General features: G+C 31.4%; 2 protein-coding genes and 1 pseudogene across 2 annotated transcripts; all 3 read right to left on the bottom strand.

Moving 5' to 3' along the window:
• Positions 1 to 1,588: 1,588 nt before the first annotated feature.
• LOC102588308 (protein ECERIFERUM 26) lies at positions 1,589 to 5,051 on the bottom strand. The gene is made up of 2 exons (XM_006360905.2): positions 4,540 to 5,051; positions 1,589 to 2,589 (listed from the first exon to the last, which is right to left on the bottom strand). The coding sequence occupies exons 1-2, from the start codon at positions 4,969 to 4,971 to the stop codon at positions 1,741 to 1,743; spliced, it is 1,281 nt and encodes a 426-aa protein (XP_006360967.1). The 5' UTR covers positions 4,972 to 5,051; the 3' UTR covers positions 1,589 to 1,740.
• A 4,905-nt stretch (positions 5,052 to 9,956) lies between these two features.
• Positions 9,957 to 13,051, bottom strand: LOC102603795 (putative disease resistance RPP13-like protein 3). Its single transcript, XM_015315062.1, has 2 exons — positions 10,222 to 13,051; positions 9,957 to 10,136 (listed from the first exon to the last, which is right to left on the bottom strand). The coding sequence occupies exon 1, from the start codon at positions 12,856 to 12,858 to the stop codon at positions 10,249 to 10,251; it is 2,610 nt and encodes an 869-aa protein (XP_015170548.1). The 5' UTR covers positions 12,859 to 13,051; the 3' UTR covers positions 9,957 to 10,136; positions 10,222 to 10,248.
• Positions 13,052 to 16,988: 3,937 nt separating this feature from the next.
• Positions 16,989 to 19,905, bottom strand: LOC102603451 (putative disease resistance RPP13-like protein 3; annotated as a pseudogene).
• Positions 19,906 to 22,667: the final 2,762 nt, after the last annotated feature.

Raw genomic sequence — 22,667 nt, 5'->3', positions numbered from 1 at the left:
TATATATGTACTTTTAACGAATTATTAATTTATAATATTAATGGGACCATATAATAATATAATGGTTTTCTGAAAATATATTATCTTATTACTTATCGAAATGAGTGATTTTTTTTCATTGACCCAAGTTGGAACCGGAGGAAAATATCATCTTAGAGAATTTATTAATTAATCGAATATTAATTCAGTGAGATTTTACAGTAAAGGGAAGAGATGTAAATGATTTTCAGGCTATAATTTTTTTATCAAACTACTTAGGCTAAACATATTCATGCACTAAGTACAAAAAAGAAAAAGACAAGAAAATAATTTTGTTTTAAAAAAACATTTTAGGAATAAAAACAAATGGCAATAAGGAATGTGTAGGATACATTTCAAATATTTTATTTATTTATTTTTGGTGAAAGAAATATTAGGAAAAGAAATAAATGATATTAATGGTAACAAGTAAGAAGTAAAGAAAAACAAAAAAGAGTTATTTTAGAAATAAAATAAATTATAGTAGTGAGGACTAAATGAGTTGAATATATTTGTTTTTTTTTTCTCAATTTTATAGCCAACAAATAAAGAAAAATCATTATTGAGAAAATAGATATACTAGTATAAATACTATATTTGTCTATACCATATCAGTCTTTTGGGGCAAAATCATTATTAATATATAGACCAAGAAGAAATAATTTTAAATTAATCATTAGTTTTCCTTAATTATCAAAATCACGTACTTTCATATGGCTATATATTTGAGAGAATTTCTAAGTATTTCTCACAATTTTTATACTTTTGAGCACTTAAAAATACATTTTTCAATCTAAAAATTAATTTTTTCAATCTAAAAAATATTTTTTTCAATGGCCTTTACGAAGTTCTCCCTTCAATCAGTTTTGTTGTTTTGCTTGGTTTTATTTTCCTTGTTGGCTCTTTATCATTGTAAGTCCACATTTTTTCCTATTAGATTTAATTTTTTTATTATTAGAATTAATAATAAAAACTTATAATGAACAACATGTAGCATGTCTTGTTTTAAATGTTATTTTCACTTTCTATGTTATTATAAAATTTTATATTCTTATAATTGAATTTCATGAAATACAGGTGATAAAGGTATGAACGTTGAAGTAGAAGATAAAATTGATTTATGCCTTCAAATTCCTGGTCAACCAGGCAAATGGTGTTGTGCAACAGCTACAAAAGCATGCTATCCTTCTCTTGCTGCATGTGAATCAAAATGTCACTAATGGCAGTTTATTATAGAAAAATAATGTTAATTAATCCAAAAAGTATTAGAATTTATTTTAATTAGTACTCATGAGTTTGAGTTTTATATTATTGCTATATAAGTTGATGTATGAGTATAATTAAAAGTTGTTACTTTCATTTATAAAATATAAGTATAGTTATTAGTAATTGGAATTTATCTCTCTTTCTGTCCATTTAAAATTGAAAATTTATATATTATTTCACTTTGATGTGAAAAAGAAATAATATATAAATTTGATTCTCTCATTTTTTTTTAACCTATTGTTGACAATATTTAGATTCTAATAAAGAAAGAGCAAAGACAAAGTTATTATTTCAATAGCTCAAATAAAAGTAAGTTCTAAAGCCCAACTTTAGTAATGTAACAAACCAACACCACAAATACACCAAATTAAACTTTGAAACAAATACTTTTTATTTCAAGCAATAGGCCATTTCGAGACTCCACCTATGTGATTACACTGGACATGTTGTTGTTGTTCAAGCAATAGACCATTCGTTGTTTAGCTCATTTTTCAACTTCATTATCTCATCCTCAGGCAAAGTCATGGTCACAATCCTTCCTTCAGAATCATTTGGCCCGTCCGAAAGTACCAACACGGTCCCTGCATCGCCTACTCCATCGATAAAGTAATTTACATTTTTTGGCTTATGTCCCTTCCAATCGAATCCATAGAGATCAGCACCCTCCAAGCTCACGAAAGTTAAATTTGCTCCGTAAACAATGAAATCCGACACTCCATGCTCTTTCTCGATGGCTTCATCAATCTTTAATCGCTCGTCGATGATCTCATTTTTAATCAACCTTGCTAATTCACTAGGATTAGCTTCTCTAATTGAGTCATCAACCTTAACCACACCAATTACTTGAGTGTTTCCTATAAGGCCCTCTTTCTTTTCTTCACTTTTTTTACAAATGGTCACAACTTTTGGGCCAGGCCCATCTCTAATTCTTGAAATGGACTGCCAAATAATAGCACATAGTGATTCAAATGGGCCTTGAATGCCTATTCTTGATTGTATGTGGCCCAATTTGGATGCACTAACATGGATTGAAAATGACTCCAACTTGCAACTTGCATTAGCAATCCAATGATCTTCAACCGGGTCAACCCGTTTTATTGAAAGTGGATCCTCCACAATTTTTTGTAGGGTTTGGGTTGAGTTTGCTTTGGTTAATGAATGGGCCAAGTTAAGGGGCCGGGGCGGTTGGTATCCACCAACTACTTTACCCAAAAAGTTCCAAAATTCAGTTGCTGAAAATACATCTCCAAGTACATGGGCCCAACTTAGGCCCAATGAAATTCCACCACATTTGAATTTGGTATGCTACATAAATTGCCCAAGATATAAATGTGTCAACTATTAATTACCAACAAGAAAATTGAAAAAAAATATAGTATTGAAACAACCAATAATTAAAAAGATATATAAGATGGAGGAAAAGGTTATACAAGAAATTTATATAATTAGAGAAGATATTTCATTTATCAAGAATCAGAGCGAAGCAACAATCACGTCTGAATCTTATGTATTATAGCTCAACAATTCATCTAGTGATTTCACAATCGCTAAAGAAGTCTTACGTATTTCGATGAGAACCATGAATGACTAGCTCATGTGACTTCATAAAAAATAATCAACAAGAATATTGAAGATAACGAAACACATATAGTAATTACAATGAAGTGAATATAAGACATTATATGATATGCTTTTCTATAATTAACGATTTCTTTAACTTATAGAAAGTTATGCTTATCTACATATAACATATGTTATGCCTATGACATCATTCCTCCTACAATTGTTGACTTGAATTTCAAACAAATTTAATACATCTTATATATTTTTATCTAATTTTATTTTTATTTTGAAGATATTAAAAATAATAATTTTGTGAAATATATATCCCGTGACTTGGAATTAATGTTCAATCCTGCACCTTTATGCATTAAATGACTCACTTTTTCCTACCAAAATATAAATTTAATAGCCAACCAACTGTAATAACTTAGGCAAAAATAAAATAAAATACACGGGGAGTCATCTCTCGTCTATATTTTTTTCATCGTTACTCTTATGTGTCAAATTATATGTCGTGATTTTAAAAAAGAATTCTAATTATTTTATTATTTAAAAGTTTAAGATAAAAAAAATAAATTCCATTTACCTTAGTAGTAATAGTTCTTGAAGATTACAAACACTTCAATTATGAAATCTTAACACATAAATACGATAAATATTTAATGAAGAGAAATTATATTTTAAGACATAAATAAAAATAAAATAGTCATAATTCTAATTAATATTTGTCTTCAAATAAAAAACACAACATATAATTTGAGACTGTTAAAAAGAAATTTATAGGTAAATTTATTACTTTACTACCTCAACTATTGAAATATTGAAGGAATACCTGCCACGACCATACAATCTTTAATATGATAGTGAAATATTGCAACTAATTGTATGGTCTATATGTTTATTTGCAGTTATTAAAGAGATAAGGTATAGAATCACGGGTGTGGTGGAATATTTGGAATTTTATTTTTAGCAAAAAATACAAGGTTTAAGCATTAAAAATGGAAAAGAAAAACTCTTAGTAAAAACAATTTATCCTATTTATTAAATTGTTTCTAATGCAAATCTGGAATGATCGATTTTTCATCTTGAACAAAAGGTATTGAGTTCAAGCATTTAAAATTAAGACAAATAAATTAATAAATAATATTTTATTCTATTTACTGATAGTTTCCAATAAGAATTTGAATTAATAGAGTAACAATTAACTAAACATGAAAATTGATGATTAATCATTTACTTCTCACATTTCGTGAATAGCTCAGACATTAAGGAAAATTCAACCATCATTTCAAAAATCCGTCCTAATTCTTTTTTTTGTTTGATTTGAATTTCATCGGAGTCTTAGAATTTTTCTTTAAAAAAATCTCTAAAATTCTAATCATACCTGCCCCCACCCCTAAAACCATCTCTCTTTCCTCACTTTCAAGCAGAAAATGAAAAACCTCTTGATAAGAAGCATTCTATTATTTTCTTAGTAAGCCTATCCGACACATCATACCCCCTTTCCCTTCCTCCAAGCAAGAGTAAAAAGTGAAACATAAAATTCGAGACGTGAAAATGAATAACTTCTTGATAGGAAGCACTTTATCAGTATATATCATTTTAATGAGCTTATTCGATATGAATTTGAATTAATCGAGCCAGTAACTTCAGATAAATAATGATTTGAAAAAAAACATATATAGAGTATACCTGTATGAGGACTGGAGGTGAGAAAGCCAATTCAGGACCAAGAACTTGATTAGAAACAAGTAATTTCTCAAGTGAAGCATCTTTCATTTCTAGCCATTCTTCCAAAGTTTTATCACATTGTGCTTCAATAAACCTAGCACCACAATCATTACATTTAATATAAGGTCTCCCTGATTCTGCCCTTCTAAACCTACCATTAGTCATATAAAAATAATTAAACCAAATAAATATTGGTTCTTTTATTTTATAAATTGTGACATCTTGAAATGTTTGGCTATCAAAGTAATAAATCCCTCTCAAATAATGTAATTTCATGGCCAAATCCATGTTACTTGGCTCATAAACAACATCTTGTCCTGTTACTCTAGCTGGTCCAACTGAGGATAATTTTATGTTGTAAATTAGACCATCTTCTAATTTTGAAGACACCATTTTTGGAATTATTATTTTTCTAAGTGGGAGTAGAGGAGCTTGTAGACAATATGGGATGTTCTTGATTATGTAGAGGATGGTTTATATAGGATATTGTTGTGTGAGATACTCCCTCTGTCCATTTTTAATTATCATGTTGCGCTTTTCGAAAGTCAATTTGACCAATTTTCAAAGATAAATTAGATTATATTAATTCGATATTTTAAACAAACAAAAAATAGATATTCAAAAGCTATACGAAAAATTCTATAAATTGCAATTTTTTTGCATATCAATATAATGAAAAAATACATCGTAAAATGTTAGCCAAAATTCTTATCGTTTGACTCTAAAAAAGAAAACCATGACAATTAATTAAAAGTGGACGGAGGGAATAATAAACTAGCAATGATTTACACACACACGTATATATATATATATATATATATATAGGTGTATATGTTGATAGATGATAGGGGTGTGAAATGAGCGAGTTGAATTATATTTGAGCCGATTAAAACTAAATAGAGTGAGTTGATAAATGATGACTCACTCAAATGTTATTAGGTTGATGTCAATGGGATCCTAATAACTTAATTCGCCCAATTTTTAAGAAGTTATGAATGTCTAACTTATTATTTGTATAATCACCAAAATATTTAATAAAATTTGTCTAGTTTAATGATGATTATCATAAATATTTTAATATAAAGTGAAAATAGAGGAAGTATAGTTTGAAAAAAAATACAAAAACTTTTTTGTTATATTCTATTTACTTCTGTCTGACCAAAAAAAATAAAAAGTTGCTAAGTGGCATTGTCTATTCTTATTTTTTATTGCTTTAATGTTTTTTTTTTCTTGCTGTGTGATATAGAAGTTTTTTCCCTCACGATTTGGACAGTGTTCAAAACTTTCAAAATCTTTCATCATGACAAAAATATTAAGGAATGAAGTACTGTGTGCTAATTAATTATTGACGTGTGATTAGTAGGTCAGTATAAATTTGAGTTATGAAAATAAATTTTGTAGAAATATAAAATAAGACTACATATAATAGATTCTTATGATCTTGTCATTTCTTGAACTCCTCGAATAATCGGAGTTTAATGCACAGGCTCCTAATTTATTTATTTTTTGAATTAACTTTTTGCATGATTGAGATGCCACTTTTGCTCATTTTCTCGTCCCTCCTAGGAGAATTTAAGAAGGTTTACATGAAATTATCCAACTCGTATTATCTTATATTTCAAGACCTATATTATTTGTTATCTATTTTAGGATTCGAATAATCTGAATTTACGTGTGATAATTTCACTTTGAAGTAAAATTCTTCCTATTAACTAAATGTGAATTTACACCTAAAATTTGAACTCGAGATCTCCGCTATAAAACAATTTTAGCTTCCAAAACCACTAACATTAATTTGGACCGCAAGAGTAGTTCTCTAGCTGAAAATATTTTAAACTTATCTTATATAGGAATTCAATTTTTCCATATATAAAATGGAATAAAAGAATAGTCGTTATCTAAGTAACTAAAGAGCTAATAAGTCTTATAATTAATGGAGAAAAAAGTATACATAGGTGGCAAGGCTTTAAATTAGGTGGTTGGAGAAATTCATTGCAAGTTATTTGTGGCGTTTTATTGTCCACATTGAGGTAGTTGTGTGATTAATTTTGCAATAAATTACTCTCTCCGTTCATTTTTATTTGTTATATTTCACTTTTCGAAAGTCAAATTATATGGACTTTGATTAACATTTTAAAATATATATTTTCATTATATTAATATGAGAAAGATCGATCATATGATTTTTGAACATCTAAATTTAAAATTTAAAATATTGAGTTAATATAATTCAACATGGCTCCAAAAATTAATCAAATTAACTTTTGCAAAACATGACAAGTAAATTCAAATTTTTTTTCTCACCCGGTAGCTAGTACCCTCATTGAAGTCTGACTAAATCCAATTTCGCGTAGGAGTCCCAGATTGAGGGGAAAAGTGCTTTTTAACGAAGACGATTTCGTACATAGGAGAACTCAAATCCAAAACCTTGATTAAAAATAGAAGGATATTTATCATTCTGCTACAACCTTATCAGATATATGCAAACCCTAGTTGCATGTTATCCATTACCCATATTTAAGCCATCTCCTTCATTGCAAAAGATGAAAAATAGGGTGCAAATAAATATACGTACCAATTTTAGAGGTGCAATATTAAATATTTTACCAGATGCACATAATACAATACTATATATAGTGTACCATATAACTAGACAACTGTAATGTGCACTTTTTGTAGGTCATTCCATTACAATATTTACTTCAACCACCCCTAAAATATAGTTGCCTTTTCTAGAGGTATATAATAATATAATTTGACTCATATTGGAAGTTAAATTTGATTAATTTAATTAAATATTTAAAAATTATGCAAAAAGTATTATATATGGTAATTCACCCCCCTCCCCCTCATATAATTAATATTATAATATGATCGTAAAAATAATACACATTAATATATTGATTAAAGTCCATATACTTTGACTATCGAGAAGCGAGTCATCAGAATATTTCGGAAAGGAAGGAGTAAAATGTAAGGAGAACTTTGGTTGGGATAACAAAATGCCAGTATATTATACACTGCTATTTCTTCTATAAATTGAGAGACGTTTCTTAAAAAGAAAAAAAAGGCCTATTAATTGTAATTTAATTTGTTTTACCACATTATCTATGGAATTAAAATCTGGATTAGAATAGTGGGAGTGAGTTAGAACACTTCTCGATTAGGATGGAATTGCATTAGGAATCAGCTCTTAGTATGTTCTTTTTTGTCTTACTGATGGACTAATTGACACGACGTATCCAAAGTGAGGTGTCATATATAGTGTATGTTATTTTTAGATGTAGATGACATAATATTGATTTGCAAGACGTGCAATGGAGTTAATGATAGATTAAAATTTTTGGAAAGAAGCTAAAGAGTCTAAAAGTTTCAAGTTAAGAAGGATTAAGTTAGAATACCAAGAGTATAAGTTTAGTAATGTGTTGTATGATGCGGAAGTGAAAATAAAGTTCGATACACTAGTCATATCCAAGAGAGAAACCTTCAAGTACCTTGGGTCCATTACTCAAAGAAACGTGGCAAATGATGATGATGACGCACATCAAATTAGAACGGGATGGGTGAAACAAAAGCTCACCTCTAGAGTACTATGCGATAAAAGTATGTCCCCAAGGCTTAAATCTAAGTTCTACCGAGTGGTGATTCGACCAACACTGTTTTATGAAGTAAAATGCTGATCAATAAAAAATGACTATGTTTTGAAGATGAAGATAGTTGAGATAAGGATGTTTAGATGGATATATGATTTTTTTTGAAATATAAGTAATTATATCTTGTTTTCACAAGTTAAATACGTAAAATAAAATTAAAATTAATAAAATAAATTGGAGGTCTGCTCTAATACAACAACAACAATTTCATTTGATTATTACTATGTATCAATTTCCAACTAGTTGTTATGATCGCCTAATGAATTCATACTATCTACTGTCAGAGAATATAGTGTAGCGGATGGGGCTATGCTTTTCTCTTAATCAGATGTCTTGGGTTTGATCCTTGAGTATGAGATTTTTTTGGTAGAGAGCACTTCCCCCAAATGGAGCTCTATGCGGCGTGAATCCGAAATAATAAGGCTCCAACGAATACTGAACACCAAATGAAAACTTTAATTGAAAAAAACAAAAAAAAAATCACTCTATAGAAATTTCTTTTACAAAATTAATCGAGTTTTAAAGCAGGTATCAAATATCAAATGAAAAAAAAAAGTTTGTGGGTGAACTTCCATATATCTACAACTGAATTAATTCCCACTCCACAATTAAAAAAATATTAATTAATACGATCCACATAAAATAAATGAGACCAATTAATAACATAGGTATACTTCTTTGTCATTATAATAAAAATAGAAATAAATACAGACTTATAGTTGAGAGTTGAAACAAAGAGCTATTATGAGAAGGATAAGACAAGTTTATGAATGTCGTGGAAGCACCTGCCGGATGTAGAGTTGGGGCTCGAGTTTTTCAGAATTTAATATTTTTAACGTCATACATAAATTTCTATAAAAATTATAAAATATGATAAATTTGAACTCATAATTTTAAATTTGTTCAACATCAAAAAACTTTAAAATTGAAACCATAAATTCAAATTCTTGATACGTCTCTGCGTGAAAGTCCATAGAAGTCATGTGTATCATGTATGATCTGTCGATATAGGAAACACATTGTTTGCTTAAACTCAATTGTTATTGTTGTATATGTAGTGTTGTGAGCAGATTCGAATTTAAAATTTTGAGTTCATGAGGTTAATTTTTTTTATAAAAAAGATAATTTATGATTTTGAATAAATTATTTAATTATATATATTCAATGAATTTTTAACATAAACATATGATTTTAGCTAAATTATAAGATTTTATCGTACACGTAGCTAGAATTCTAACTTTGATTGTGAGAGTTTTTAATTTTGTGAAATTTTTTAGCAAACAAAAAGTCATAATTAGGAAGACCAGCTCCTCATGATACCTTGTAAGATGAATCTTAAAACTTTTATGTTGAAATCTTTTAATAGTTTGGAGATGAAATGAGTAGAAAATTTATTCTTTATGGATGTATACCTTGTATTTGACATAAATAATACCAAAATATATAAATAAAAAATTGATTAAACTATATTTGTATTTTATATTTCAAATTATTGAATGCTGGAGTTATACTCTGATCATGACCAATTCTACACTTTAAAATGAAATGTAAATACAGTCGTAGACTCATGGCAATAATAAATCCAACAAAAATTGGGGTCAATCTCATAAAGAGTGTGCATGTGCCAAGGTAGATATATATAAAGACAATAAATATATTACTTTGCAAAACTAGAATTGTGAGGATTGATTCTTGAAGAAGAAAAGAAACTAATTAAGCTACTGCTAATTCCAAAGGTAAATATACATAAGACCATAAATAGATAAATAAATTTATTTATTTTACAAATTAGAAGCCACAAATACATCAACTTGAAGGAGCAATCAAACATTTAATTTATTTATTACAAATACAAACAGGCATCAGAAGATGCTCTCCAGCAAAGACAATCATTCTGAAAAGCATCTGCAATTTATTAGACATAAAATATTAAGTTGATGAATTAAATACAAATTAGCTTATTTTGAGATATTAAAAGTAAATAACTAACCTGTTGACAGTTGATACATTGGGATTTTCATATTCTCAGCTTTGCAAGTCTTTCCGAGAGCCTAACGTTGGAATCAGTTCTTTCTATAAGTAATAGCTTTATCAATTTAGGCATACTCACATCATCCTTGCACGTTATTTCAGACAACCCATATGATTCTTGAATATGCAGAACTTCAAGTTGCGGAAAGCTATCACCATCACCAGAGAGATCCATCTTTTCTTCATTATGTTTGCACCAACGCATTTTAAGTATCCTTAATTTGGGCAATTTCTTAAGCACTGCCACTACATGACCGTCTAGAATAAAGCGGTTAAGAGTAAGCTTGAAAAGATTTGGAGGGAATGCTTCACAGATCAACGGCATTAATCCGCTCAAATGCAATGCTTCAAAGTTCAAGGGCATTATTCTGTCCAAATGCAACTTAACAATATTTGGATACGACGACAAGTTTATTTGCTCACTCGTGTCCCTGAAAAATGACCCGAGCTTCAGAACCTCCAGTGTCGTTGGCACAGGGCTCAATGTTGATAATTTCTTAATGGTAGAATCGGATATATCCATTATACCCAGTTTTCTTAAATTCATCAATCGGTGCAACAATCTCGGTTCAAAAAAATTACCATCCATCCACATCAAAGTTTGTACATTATTAGGAGGCACGTTTGGAAAAAATGGGCTAAAGCAACAGATAGATGCTTCATCGAAATTTTTATGACGAAGATGTCTCAATTGTGTAGACTTCCAAACACCAGTAGGAGGATCAATGAAGCTTTCATCAATATCTAGGGTCTCTAGATGTTTGAGCTTCACCATATAATTTGGCAGTTTCCCCAAAATATGCCCCTTCAATCGCAGATAGCGTAAGCAACTCATGTTCCCAAATTTGTTTCCCATAGCGAAACCCCCATAACCATCTTGAGACATGACTACAACCAAAACTTGCAATAATTTGAAGTTACGATGAGCCATATGAGAAAATATGCAAGGGTCTTTTATGAAACAGAAAAGTGCACGAAGCTTCCTAGGCTTAGGATTTAAACGGAAGAACTCATTCATGACATTAATATCAGAGTAGAATGTAATCCTTCGCACCATAGCAACATTGCCGGGATCACCAAATGCATTGTGCTCCGTGTGAAAGAAGTTACTTTCCTTAGCCAAGTCCACACACAAACTATGTAACAAGTCATGTATGCGATAACTTGAAATTCTTCCATCATATGTCCTTTTGGCAACTTGAATCAAGTTTCTTGAAACCAAATCATTTAGGACATCCTCCGCCAAACTTTCAGCCTGTCGCCCATTGCCACTATTTACAACTATCAGCTTCTCAGCAATCCACATATTTGTCAAATCAAAGGCTCGAATTTCATGGTCCTCAGGAAAAAGGCCAAAGTACAAGAAACATGGCCTTAATGCAATGGGCAAATCATTGTAACTCAAAGTCAATACCTTAGCACATCCATCTTGAACTTTATGACCCATACTCTCAAGTACTCTGTTCCATGCATGTTCTGTTCTTTCTCTTGCCCTTAACATGCCTGCAGTAACCACAATGGCTAGTGGTACACCACCACATCTACCAACTATACTTCTACCAATATTTACTAAGTCAGGTGAAGCATTAGCCCAACTATTATTATTATCAAAATTAAAGATTTTCTTGCTAAAGAGTTCAAAGCTCTTCTCTGAAACTAAAGGTTGCAACACGTGGACTGAGAAATCCCCTCCTATGTATCTGCCTACATTACTATTTCGAGAGGTTAAAATTATCCTACTACCAATTTTTGAATCACATTCAGGAAGGACAAGTTTTAGATCATCCCAAATTTCAACATTCCAAATGTCATCTAAGAGAATAACATACCTTTTTATTTTCAAGAGTGATCGTAGGTTGTTCTCCAAGTTTTCTTTCCTTTCCTCTTCCGTCAGTCCAACTTGTTTGGCTATGTCGGTTAAGATTTCTCGCGCCCTTGGCTGTTGTGAAATGTAGACCAATCCCGAACACTCAAATTGATCACGGACAAGCCTATAAAGTTTCTTGGCAAGAGTTGTTTTTCCTAGACCGGGCATGCCAACTATTGAAACAACTCCATAAGGCAAATCTTGATCAAGTAATTTGGCTTGTAGTGTATTGAAGTCATCTTCCAGACCGATGACCTCTGTTTCATTTGCATGAAGGAACAATCTTCTCTGGTCCAATGGAATGCAATCATTGTTGTTATTTGTATCCATGATGTTGTAAGTTGTCCTTACACGATCAATGTCCGCAACCCTTCTTTTTATCTTCTCAATCTCCCTAGCAAACTCATCCGCAAAAGAAACCGTCTTTAGGCAACAAATTGCGCCCTTGAACTTATTGGATTGTTCAATTTTGGGAAGGAAGTCATCTAAGAGATCCTCCACATCACCTGCCAGTTGTTGAATATCTTTTATCAAGTTTTTCACACTTGTATCGCCTTCAATTGCCTTGTCCTTTGCGTTGTCTATGTATGATCGAATGTGTCTCATTTCTCTCTGGAGCCAATCGATGTCTTCTTTCAACCAATATAAACGCGTTCCTTCTTGAAAGAGTACATTTCCAGCTATTTCAACAGATTTATTGATGACTGCTGTGAGAAGAATTTCAGCCATTTCTTTTTCAGTAGCTACAAAAAATTGATCAGAATGAGTAATTAGAAAGAAGAAGATAATTGGTAAAGGAAAAGAAAGGTAAGCTTAGAATAGTTGGAGTCAACTGCCAAGTCTCCTAATAATGTCAAGTAAATGAAAAACGAAAGAAGAAAGGAACAACACATGCTCTGGATAAGAAACTGGTTGAATAGTCAAAGGAAATAACACCGTTCGTTCCAATTTAAATGTCATTCTATTTAATTCGATATAGAATTTAAGAAACAAACAGTGACTTTTAATATTTTGTGGCGGATTATTGATAATGTACCTTTTTAAAAAAAAAATTACGTAACTAAGCAAACATCTTTAGACAGTGGCGTACGCAAGATATTTCATAAGAGGTGTCACATTTTAAAATAAAAATAAATAATTAAAAAATTAAGATTTATTTTAGCATTTTTATGTGTGTAGCGAAATATATTTAAATTAAAAAAATTAACCAAGAAAGAAAAAGGCGGTATTGATGTTCGAACACCCAACTTCAAACCAGAAGATAAGTACCCTAACCTACTGAGCTACGCTCCTATTTGGTTTAAGGAGTGTCACTTTATTGTATTTGTTCTTTGTTTACAATTTGCTTTCCAATTATTTAGAATTATTTAATAAAAAAATTCGACGAAGCCGTGTCATGTGACACACCTTCGCCTAAGGTAAATCCGCCCTGTCTTTAGTATATAACTATCAATCACACCATATGTTAAAAAAATGTATTATATATCTAGACGCCATTTTATGTTTCCTAACTGTTTGATGAACGTCTTGCAAAACTTTGCCCAATTTGGTTCATGGCTGTGAGTTTGGGCTATTATGAGATTCAATTTGTATGTTCCATGAAAATTAGGCTTTTATGCAATTTGACTCTCTCAAAATCTTTTGCCATACTCATACAGAGTGGGCGTTCGGTTTGATATTTATTTAACTTTGATTTGATTTGGTCGTGAGATATCATCATAATGACTCGAGTAGAATGGTCGGAATTTCTTCACTTTTCTGATAAGGAGTGTTCTGTTCTAAATTTACTAATTCGACTAATTCAAATTTGTATCACGTAATACTGATTTGAGAAAGAAATACTTTTTATCCAAAAAAAAATCATTTTCAGAGCTCGAATTGATTTTTTTTTTTGGTTTCATTACGTGTAATTTTCAAGTCCTTGTGGTATCACAACACAGGTTAGGATATTTGGAGGTTATTTCACAAGGACTTACAACAAGAAAAGAAAAAAAAAAGATATAATTTGAGGAAAATATGAAAGTCTTGCATTAAAGTTAAAAAAAAAGTAGTAGTTGTTTGCTCGTGAAGTTCAAATATTTTTCACTAAAATTTATAGAATTGAAATTGAAAATAGAGTTAGGTTTAAATTATTTTTTTCTTGCGAATGAAAGAACCGAACGATTGGAGATTGGAGAATTTTACCATCAAACTGCTTTTGAAATAAAGTGAAAAATTATTTCGAAAAAAAATATAAATAATTCACATAACATCCTAAAATAGCTTTCTCAATCTCGACAATTGCTCATTTATAAACTACGGAAAATGGTCAAAATTGCCCCTGCACTATGTGAAATAGACCACTTATACCCTCCGTTATATTTTACGATAAAAAATGCCCGGTGTTATCCTAAGAGACCACAATTACCCTTAAGACTTAACAGAAATGATGCGGCAAGCCACATGACACTAATTCCGCCACCTAGGCTTGCCAACTAGGATACTCACTAAATTTTTTGACCCAATTAATAATTCAACCCTAACCCATTTTTGTTGGACCCAACCCACTAAAATTAAGAGGGAAACATCATCTTTTTTTCACCTCATTCCGTTTTACTATTAAATTCACCAAGGACGATTTTTTGAAGACTTTTACGAGCTTAGCTTACTTGGACCATGATTGTGTGCCGCCATAGATTTAAAAACTATGCTCTGGCACCATTCTATGCTTAGAAAGCTTGGGCTTGTGTTTTATGTGGCTTTCCAAAAAAATTTTGAGAAGCTCCACTTTTGTGATGATTATACCCCACAACCACAAGTTTCTACGTTTTTAGCTTGTCGTCTAGCGGATTAGCACTACGACAAATATAGGAGGGTGATTGATAAAATGTGAATACAAGATTATAAACATGTAGGGGCATATCAATGTTGCATCCATTTGTCTCTTACAGTGATGAATTTCAATGATTTTGGTTATAAAGTATAACACCATAGAACCATAAAGTTAAATTTTCAAGCTTATGTATCTTTTCTAGTCCATTGTGTCATTAGATTTTAAAGCTAGCATTCCTAAGGTAGAGATGTAAGGTAAACAAAATATTTTGCAGGCAAGAGAAACAAATTATATAAAAATCTTTTGCTTCCCCTGCTTATTTACAACTAATTTATCAATGAGTTATTACTTTAATTTCTTCCCTGGTTTTTTATAACTTCATCAATGTACATATATATATATATACTTTTGCCTTCATAAACTTTGGGAGGTTTACAACTCCTTAAAAAAACAGCAAATTGTTGTACCTTCTCCTCGTTAATACTGGGTTTGAAACAGAACATGTGGACTGCAGATGGAACGGTTAGTTCAACCTCATGGCTACAACCAAGCTTGAAGTATATAGAAGGTTTTGTCCTTACGATTTGGACAATATTCAAAACTTTCAAAATCTTTCATCATGACAAAACATTAAGGAGTGAGTACGTTCTGGTTGTTGGCATGTGATTAAGAGGTTAGTATGGATCGAGTTTTGAAAATAGACTCTTACAAAAAATACTAATAAAATTACATATAATAGATTCTTGTGATCCATCTCTTCTTTGGACTCCGCATATAACCGGAATTTAGTACACATGGTTAATAAGTTATTTATTTTTTTATTATCTTTTTGCATAATTGAGATGCCACTTTTGCTCATTTTATATTCCCTGCTAGTAGAATTTAAGAAGGTTTACATGATTTATCCACTCTTACAATCCTATATTTCAAGACCTGTATTATTTTTATTGACTAAACATGGATAATGATAACTACTGTCAATACTATTAAAAATGTTTTCCACGTTAGAGTTGTGGGTTCGAGAATAGCAGGCTTTAAATTTGGTAGTTGGAGAAATGCATTGCAAGTTATTTATAATGTGGTTCTATCGTCTACATTGAGGTGTGAATAATTTTGCAATAAATTATTCTATCCGTTTATTTTAACTTATTACATTTCGTTTTGAGATTCAAACTATATGAATTTGGATCAATATTTTAAGATGAATAATTTTGCAATAAATTATTACATCCGTTTATTTCAACTTATTACGTTTCATTTTTTGAGAGTCAAACTATATGAACTTTGATTAACATTTTAAGATGAATATTTTTGCAATTAATTATTCTATCCTTTTATTTTAACTTATTACGTTTCGTTTTTTGAGAGTTAAATGATATATATATGAACTTTGAGATGTATTTTTTCATCATATTAATATGAGAAAGATTGATCATATATAGTTTTTAAATATTTAAATTTAAAATTTAAAATATTGAGTGAATTTTATTCAATTTGACTCTCAAAGTTAATCAAATTAACTCTCATGAAACATGACAAATAAATCCATTTTCTTGGTTTTCCACCCGGTACTCACATCCAAATCGTTCCACGCATATTCAGAATTATGGAGTATTAAATGAAATATTTAGTTCATGAACTAACTAGTACAAATTTTTTAAAATCACCTTATCGAGCATATTAAATGTAAATAGTTAACGCAGTAAACTAACCTGTGAGATTTTCATATTCTCAGCTTTGCAAGCCGTTTGGAAAGACTTATTAGGGAACGGAGTCTTACAAGTAATAGCAATATTGCCGAGATCACCAAATGCATTGTGCTCGGTGTGAGAGGTTGCATGAAATTTCTTAGTCTAGCATTTCTCATTTGTATATCTTTTACGATTCTATCTATTAATGATTTTTGTATATATTTGATTGACATATTTCTATATTTTCCAACCCATAGGTATTTGTATAATATTTTATATTTATGCAAATCATCATATAAGCAAGAAATCCGAATCAAAGAGTAAATATATCAAAATTTTCAAAAAGATACCATACATACACCACAAATAAGGTCTACTTTTTTCTATTGAGAATAAGATTTTAATTTTATTACTCCATTAATTAAAGATAAATAAACATAAAACAAAACAAAGAGAAATACAGTATTAATTTGTTTTTACAAATCACAAGCAATTAACTTGAAACAGCAATCAAACTTTTTCTCTTATTATTAGTATTATAATACCAACAGGCATCAGAAGATTCTCTCCAACACAGACTTAAATCATTTTCAAAGGCATCCCTGCAATTTATTAGAGATGGAATATTTAGTTGATGAACTAAATACAAATTTCAAAAAATCATGGATATTAAACGTAAATAATTATTTATAGTACCTGTGAGATTTTTATATTCTCAACATTGCAAGCCGTTCCGAGACCCTGAGACTAATTGGGGAATAAATGAATGGGCCTTGTACAAGTAATAGCTTTTTCAATTTAGGCATACTCATATCATCCATGCACGTTACTTCAGACAACCCTTGTGCATCCTCAATATGTAAAACTTCAAGTTGCGGAAAGCTATCACCAGAGAGATCCATTTTTTCTGCATCATGTCTGCACCTAAGCAATGTAAGTATCCTTAATTTGGGCAATTTCTTAAGCACTGCCAATAGATGACCGTCTACCATCAAGCCGACAAGAGTAAGCTTGACAAGATTTGGAGGGAATGCTTCAATGTTCAAGAGCATTGCTCTGGAACCAAACAAAACCAATTTGACAATATTTGGATGGGACGACAAGTTTATTTGCTCACTCGTGTTCTTGAAAATTCTGAGCTTCAGAACCTCCAACGCTTTAGGCACAGGGCTCAATGCTGATAATATCTTAATGGTAGAACCGGATACATCCTTTATACACAATGTTCTTAAATTTATCAATCGGTGCAACAATCTCGGTTCACAAAATTTATCATCCACCCACATCAAAGTTTGTAGATTATTACGAGGCAATGAGTACACGTTTGGAAAAAATGGGTTTATACAAAAGTAATTGTAAGGTGCTAGATTATAACCTATAGAACGAAGATGTCTCAATTGTGTAGACTTCCAAACACCAGTAGGAAGTTTAATAAAGAAGCTTTTACCAATATCTAGGGTCTCTAGATGTTTGAGCTTCACCATACAATTTGGCAGTTTCCCATTGCACGAAGCTTCTCAAGCTTAGTATTTGAACGGAAGAACTCATTCATGGCATTATTATCAGAGTAGAATGTAATCCTTCGCACCCTAGCAACATTGCTGGGATCACCAAATGCATTGTGCTCGGTGTGAAAGAAGTTACTTTCCTTAGCCAAATCCACACACAAACTATGTAACAAGTCATGTATGCGACAACTTGAAATTCTTCCATCATATGTCCTTTCGACAACTTGAATCAAGTTTCTAGAAACCAAATCATTTAGGATATCCTCTGCCAAACTTTCAGCCTCTCGCCTATTACCACTATAGTTTACAACTATCAACTTCTCAGCAATCCACATATTTGTCAGATCAAAAGCACGAATTTCATGGTCCTCGGGGTAAAGGCCAAAATACAAGAAACATGGCCTTAATGCAATTGGCAAATCATTGTAACTCAGAGCCAATACCTTAGCACATCCATCTTGAATTTTATGACCCATACTCTCAAGTACTCTGTTCCATGCACGTTCTGTTCTTTCTCTTGCCCTTAACATGCCTGCGGTCACCTCAATGGCTAGAGGTATACCTCCACATCTTCCAACTATACTTCTACCAATATCTACCAAGTCTGGTGAAGCATTGGCCCAATTATTATTGTTATCAAAAGTAAAGATTTTCTTGGTAAAGAGTTCAAAACTGTTTTCCGAATCTAGAGGTTGCAACACGTGTATTGAGAAATCCCCTCCTATGTATCTGCCTACATTACTATTTCGAGAGGTTATAATTATCCTACTGCCAATTTTTGAATCACATTCAGGAAGGACAAGTTTTAGATCATCCCAAATTTCAACATCCCAAATGTCATCTAAGAGAATAACATACCTTTTTATTTTCAAGAGTGATCGTAGGTTGTTCTCCAAGTTTTCTTTCCTTTCCTCTTCCATCAGTCCAACTTGTTTGGCTATGTCATGTAAGATTTCTCCCGCCCTTGGCTGTTGTGAAACATAGACCAGTCCCGAACACTCAAATTGATCACGGACTTGCCTATAAAGTTTCTTGGCAAGAGTTGTTTTTCCTAGACCGGGCATGCCAACTATTGAAACAACTCCATAAGGCAAATCATGATCAAGTAATTTGGCTTGCAGCTTATTGAAGTCATCATCCAAACCGATGACCTCTGTTTCATCAGCATGAAGGAATAATCTTCTTTGGTCCAATGGAATGCAATCATCACTATTGTTGTTACTTGTATCCATGATGTTGTAAGTTGTCCTTACACGATCAATGTCAGCAACTCTTCTTTTTATCTTCTCAATCTCCATAGCAAACTCATCCGCAAAAGAAACCGTCTTAAGGCAACAAATGAAATTATTGGATTGTTGAATTTTTGGAAGAAACTCATCTAATAGATCCTCCACATCACCTGCCAGTTGTTGAATATCTTTTAATAAGTTTTTGACCCTTGAATGGCCTCCAACTTCCTTGGCCTTTGCATCGTCTACATATGATCGAATGTGTCTCATTTCTCTGTGGAGCCAATCTATGTCCTCTTTTAACCAATATAAACGCGTTCCTTCTTGAAAGAGTACATTTCCAGCTATTTCTATTGATTTATTGATGACTGCTGTGAGAAGAATTTCAGCCATCTCTTTTTTCCTTAAATTTCTTTTTTCTAAATGTGAGGATTAGCAAGGGAAAGTAAGAGAAAATTAAAAGATGATCAATTATTGGTAAAAGGATAAGAAAGATGCAGTATTTGCTTTAGGTGTTGGAGTCAACGGCCAAGTCTACTAATAATAATGTCAAGTAGATGAAAAAGAAAGAACAAATGGACAGAAACAACTACTCCGTTCATATTAAATACAATAATTCATCTTTTCTTAATCATATTAGCTGGTATTTTGTTTTCAAGCATGCAGGGGCGGACCCACCGTTACCCGATGCCCTTCGTCGAAAAATTACGAGGTCAAATTTTGATTTTATAAATATATATATATATACAAGTATTAACACATCTGGACACAAGTTAAAAGGTTTCGTGTATTAAGGTGTTACGAAAGTTCCTTGAGGTAGTGTGTTTTTGTGCTATTAGCCTCAAATTATATTTTTTTATTACAATCATTGACACCTTAATGACAATCTTTGGATCCACGTTAAAAGTCAGACAATTGATGCAGTACTACGCGAAAAATTCAATGGCAAAGATGAGTTCACACCGAAGCTTCTGGAATCTCCTTCGTCCGATTATATTTCAGTTCATTAAAACAAGGGATAAGGGCCTGAAAAATATTCCAACTTTGGTCGAATTTGCTGTTACGATACTAAACTTTCATGAGGACCTATTACCTCCCTAGACTATTTAATACCGTATTTTAAACATATATATTTGCCCACGTGGACATAAAAAATAATGCAAAATTATAAATAGTAATGTGTCCACGTGGACACATATATACCTTTAAAATACACTATTAAATAGTTCAGGGGGTAAAAAATACGGTATTAAATAGTCTAGGGAGATAATAGGTCCTCATAAAAGTTTAGTATCGCAACAACAAATCCGACCAAAGTTGGGGTATTTTTCAGACCATTGTCCCTTAAAACAAGGCAAAAATACTCATTACCCCCTTGAACTTGAAACTTTTTATACGGTGTGCACCTAAACTAAATTCCATTTTAATTAACTCCGAACTTGTTTATTCCTCCATCACGTACATCTTTTTCGTCCACCTGCTCCTATTGTGTATTCCTCCATTATGTACACCTTTTTCGTCCACCCGGTCCTATTGTGACTACACGCGCGCGACAGCTGGCAAAAGTGGTGATGTGGATTTCCACCTGGATATATAATAGCCACCTAGATAAATTAATATTGCAAAAAATAAATTTCCTAAATTTAAAATTCATTGTTTAAAAGTTATTTTTGAATAAGGGTTGATTTCGCGGAACTCCTTGAATTTCAAATTTGTCTGAAATTCTTACCAAGTAAGTGTTAATCTTTGTTTCCTTTACTTTTCATTTACATTTTCGTCGCGTACACCTTTTTTTTCCACTTACTCCTGTTGGGACTACACGCGCGCGACAGCTGTCTAAATTGGTGATGTGGATTTCCACCTGGATAAATTAATATTACAAAAAAAAATATTCTTAAATTTTAAATTCATCGTTTAAAAGTTATTTTTGAATAAGGGTTGATTTCGCGGAACTCCTTGAATTTCAAATTTGTCTGAAATTCTTACCAAGTAAGTGTTAATCTTTGTTTCCTTTACTTTTCATTTACATTTTGCCCTATTTTTCATTTAAAATATGCCAAATATTAAACAAAAATGGAGATTTTACGTTGTTTTTTTTTACCGTTGTAGCTTTGTGATGTGGCAAAAAATCACTTCCTCACGCGCCTAGTAGAGTGTGTTGTCAATTTCTACACCAGGTGGACGAAAAGGTGTACGCGACGGAGGAATAAACAAGTTCGGGGGGGTAATTAAAACGGAATTTAGTTTAGGTGTACACCGTATAAAAAGCTTCAAGTTCAGGGGGGGTAATGAGTACTTTTGCCTTAAAACAATTGTTAAATCTTTATTATATATTTCATTTTCAAACAAGAATAAAGAATTTTTAGAGTCGTCAGCCGATTGAAGCAGTATATGATTATCCCACTAGAATATATATATATATACGTGGCACTATCTTGTGGGCCTAGCGCGTGTTGACAATTTTTTCAAGGATAGTGCCACGTAGGCCGAAAAGGGGTAGAAAATTATATATAAAATAAATTCAAGGGGGTAATAGGACCTTAGTAAAAGTTAGGTGTGTCTCAGAGATTTTGGGCATAGAATGGGGGTACTTATGCATTTTCCCTATATATATCACCAAAGATCGACGACCTTGGCTATATTTATATTGGAAAAATGTTAGAAAATATTTTATATAAAATATAACATATTGTTTATATATAAATATATTTGCATACTAAGATTGTTCGGTTCGAAAGGTTTTTGATTTTATTTTAAAAATTAAAAAGTTCATCCCAATTGTTTGGCACAGTACACACTTAAACAAAAATCCACGATTTTATTAAATATTTATATAATAAATCGGTTTGATTCGATTGCTTCAGTCGATTTTTCATGTTCTTATGACACCCCTACATACAATCATATATATCATACAATCATATATATCGCACTTACCTATTACTGAAATGACTACTTTTTTATTACTTCCTTTAATACATTTGCAAAATCAAACCCAAGTGTATGTATCATTGGCTCATTACTAATTGTCCACCATTCTATGCTACATGATTAACACAATGTATCACTTTTCTATCTGTGTTCGTACTTCGTAGTTTGCACCATGAACACATAAATCACATAGGGATATTGAAAATATTGTCCACTGCCAGAGATATTTCGCTGCATTGTACTTTTCAAAGAGCTGCTTCCCTATTCCAAAAAGAGAATAAGAGATTAAACATTTCGAAATAGAAAGCACTAAACCAATAAAAATCCATAGCCACATTTAAAAAATTACTATGGAGAACATGTGTGT

The sequence above is a fragment of the Solanum tuberosum genome, unplaced genomic scaffold, assembly GCF_000226075.1.
Source record: "Solanum tuberosum cultivar DM 1-3 516 R44 unplaced genomic scaffold, SolTub_3.0 scf00339, whole genome shotgun sequence".
Lineage (NCBI taxonomy): Eukaryota > Viridiplantae > Streptophyta > Magnoliopsida > Solanales > Solanaceae > Solanum > Solanum tuberosum.
Note: the sequence above shows the minus strand (reverse complement) of the source record. Positions and strands in the feature narration are given on the sequence as shown.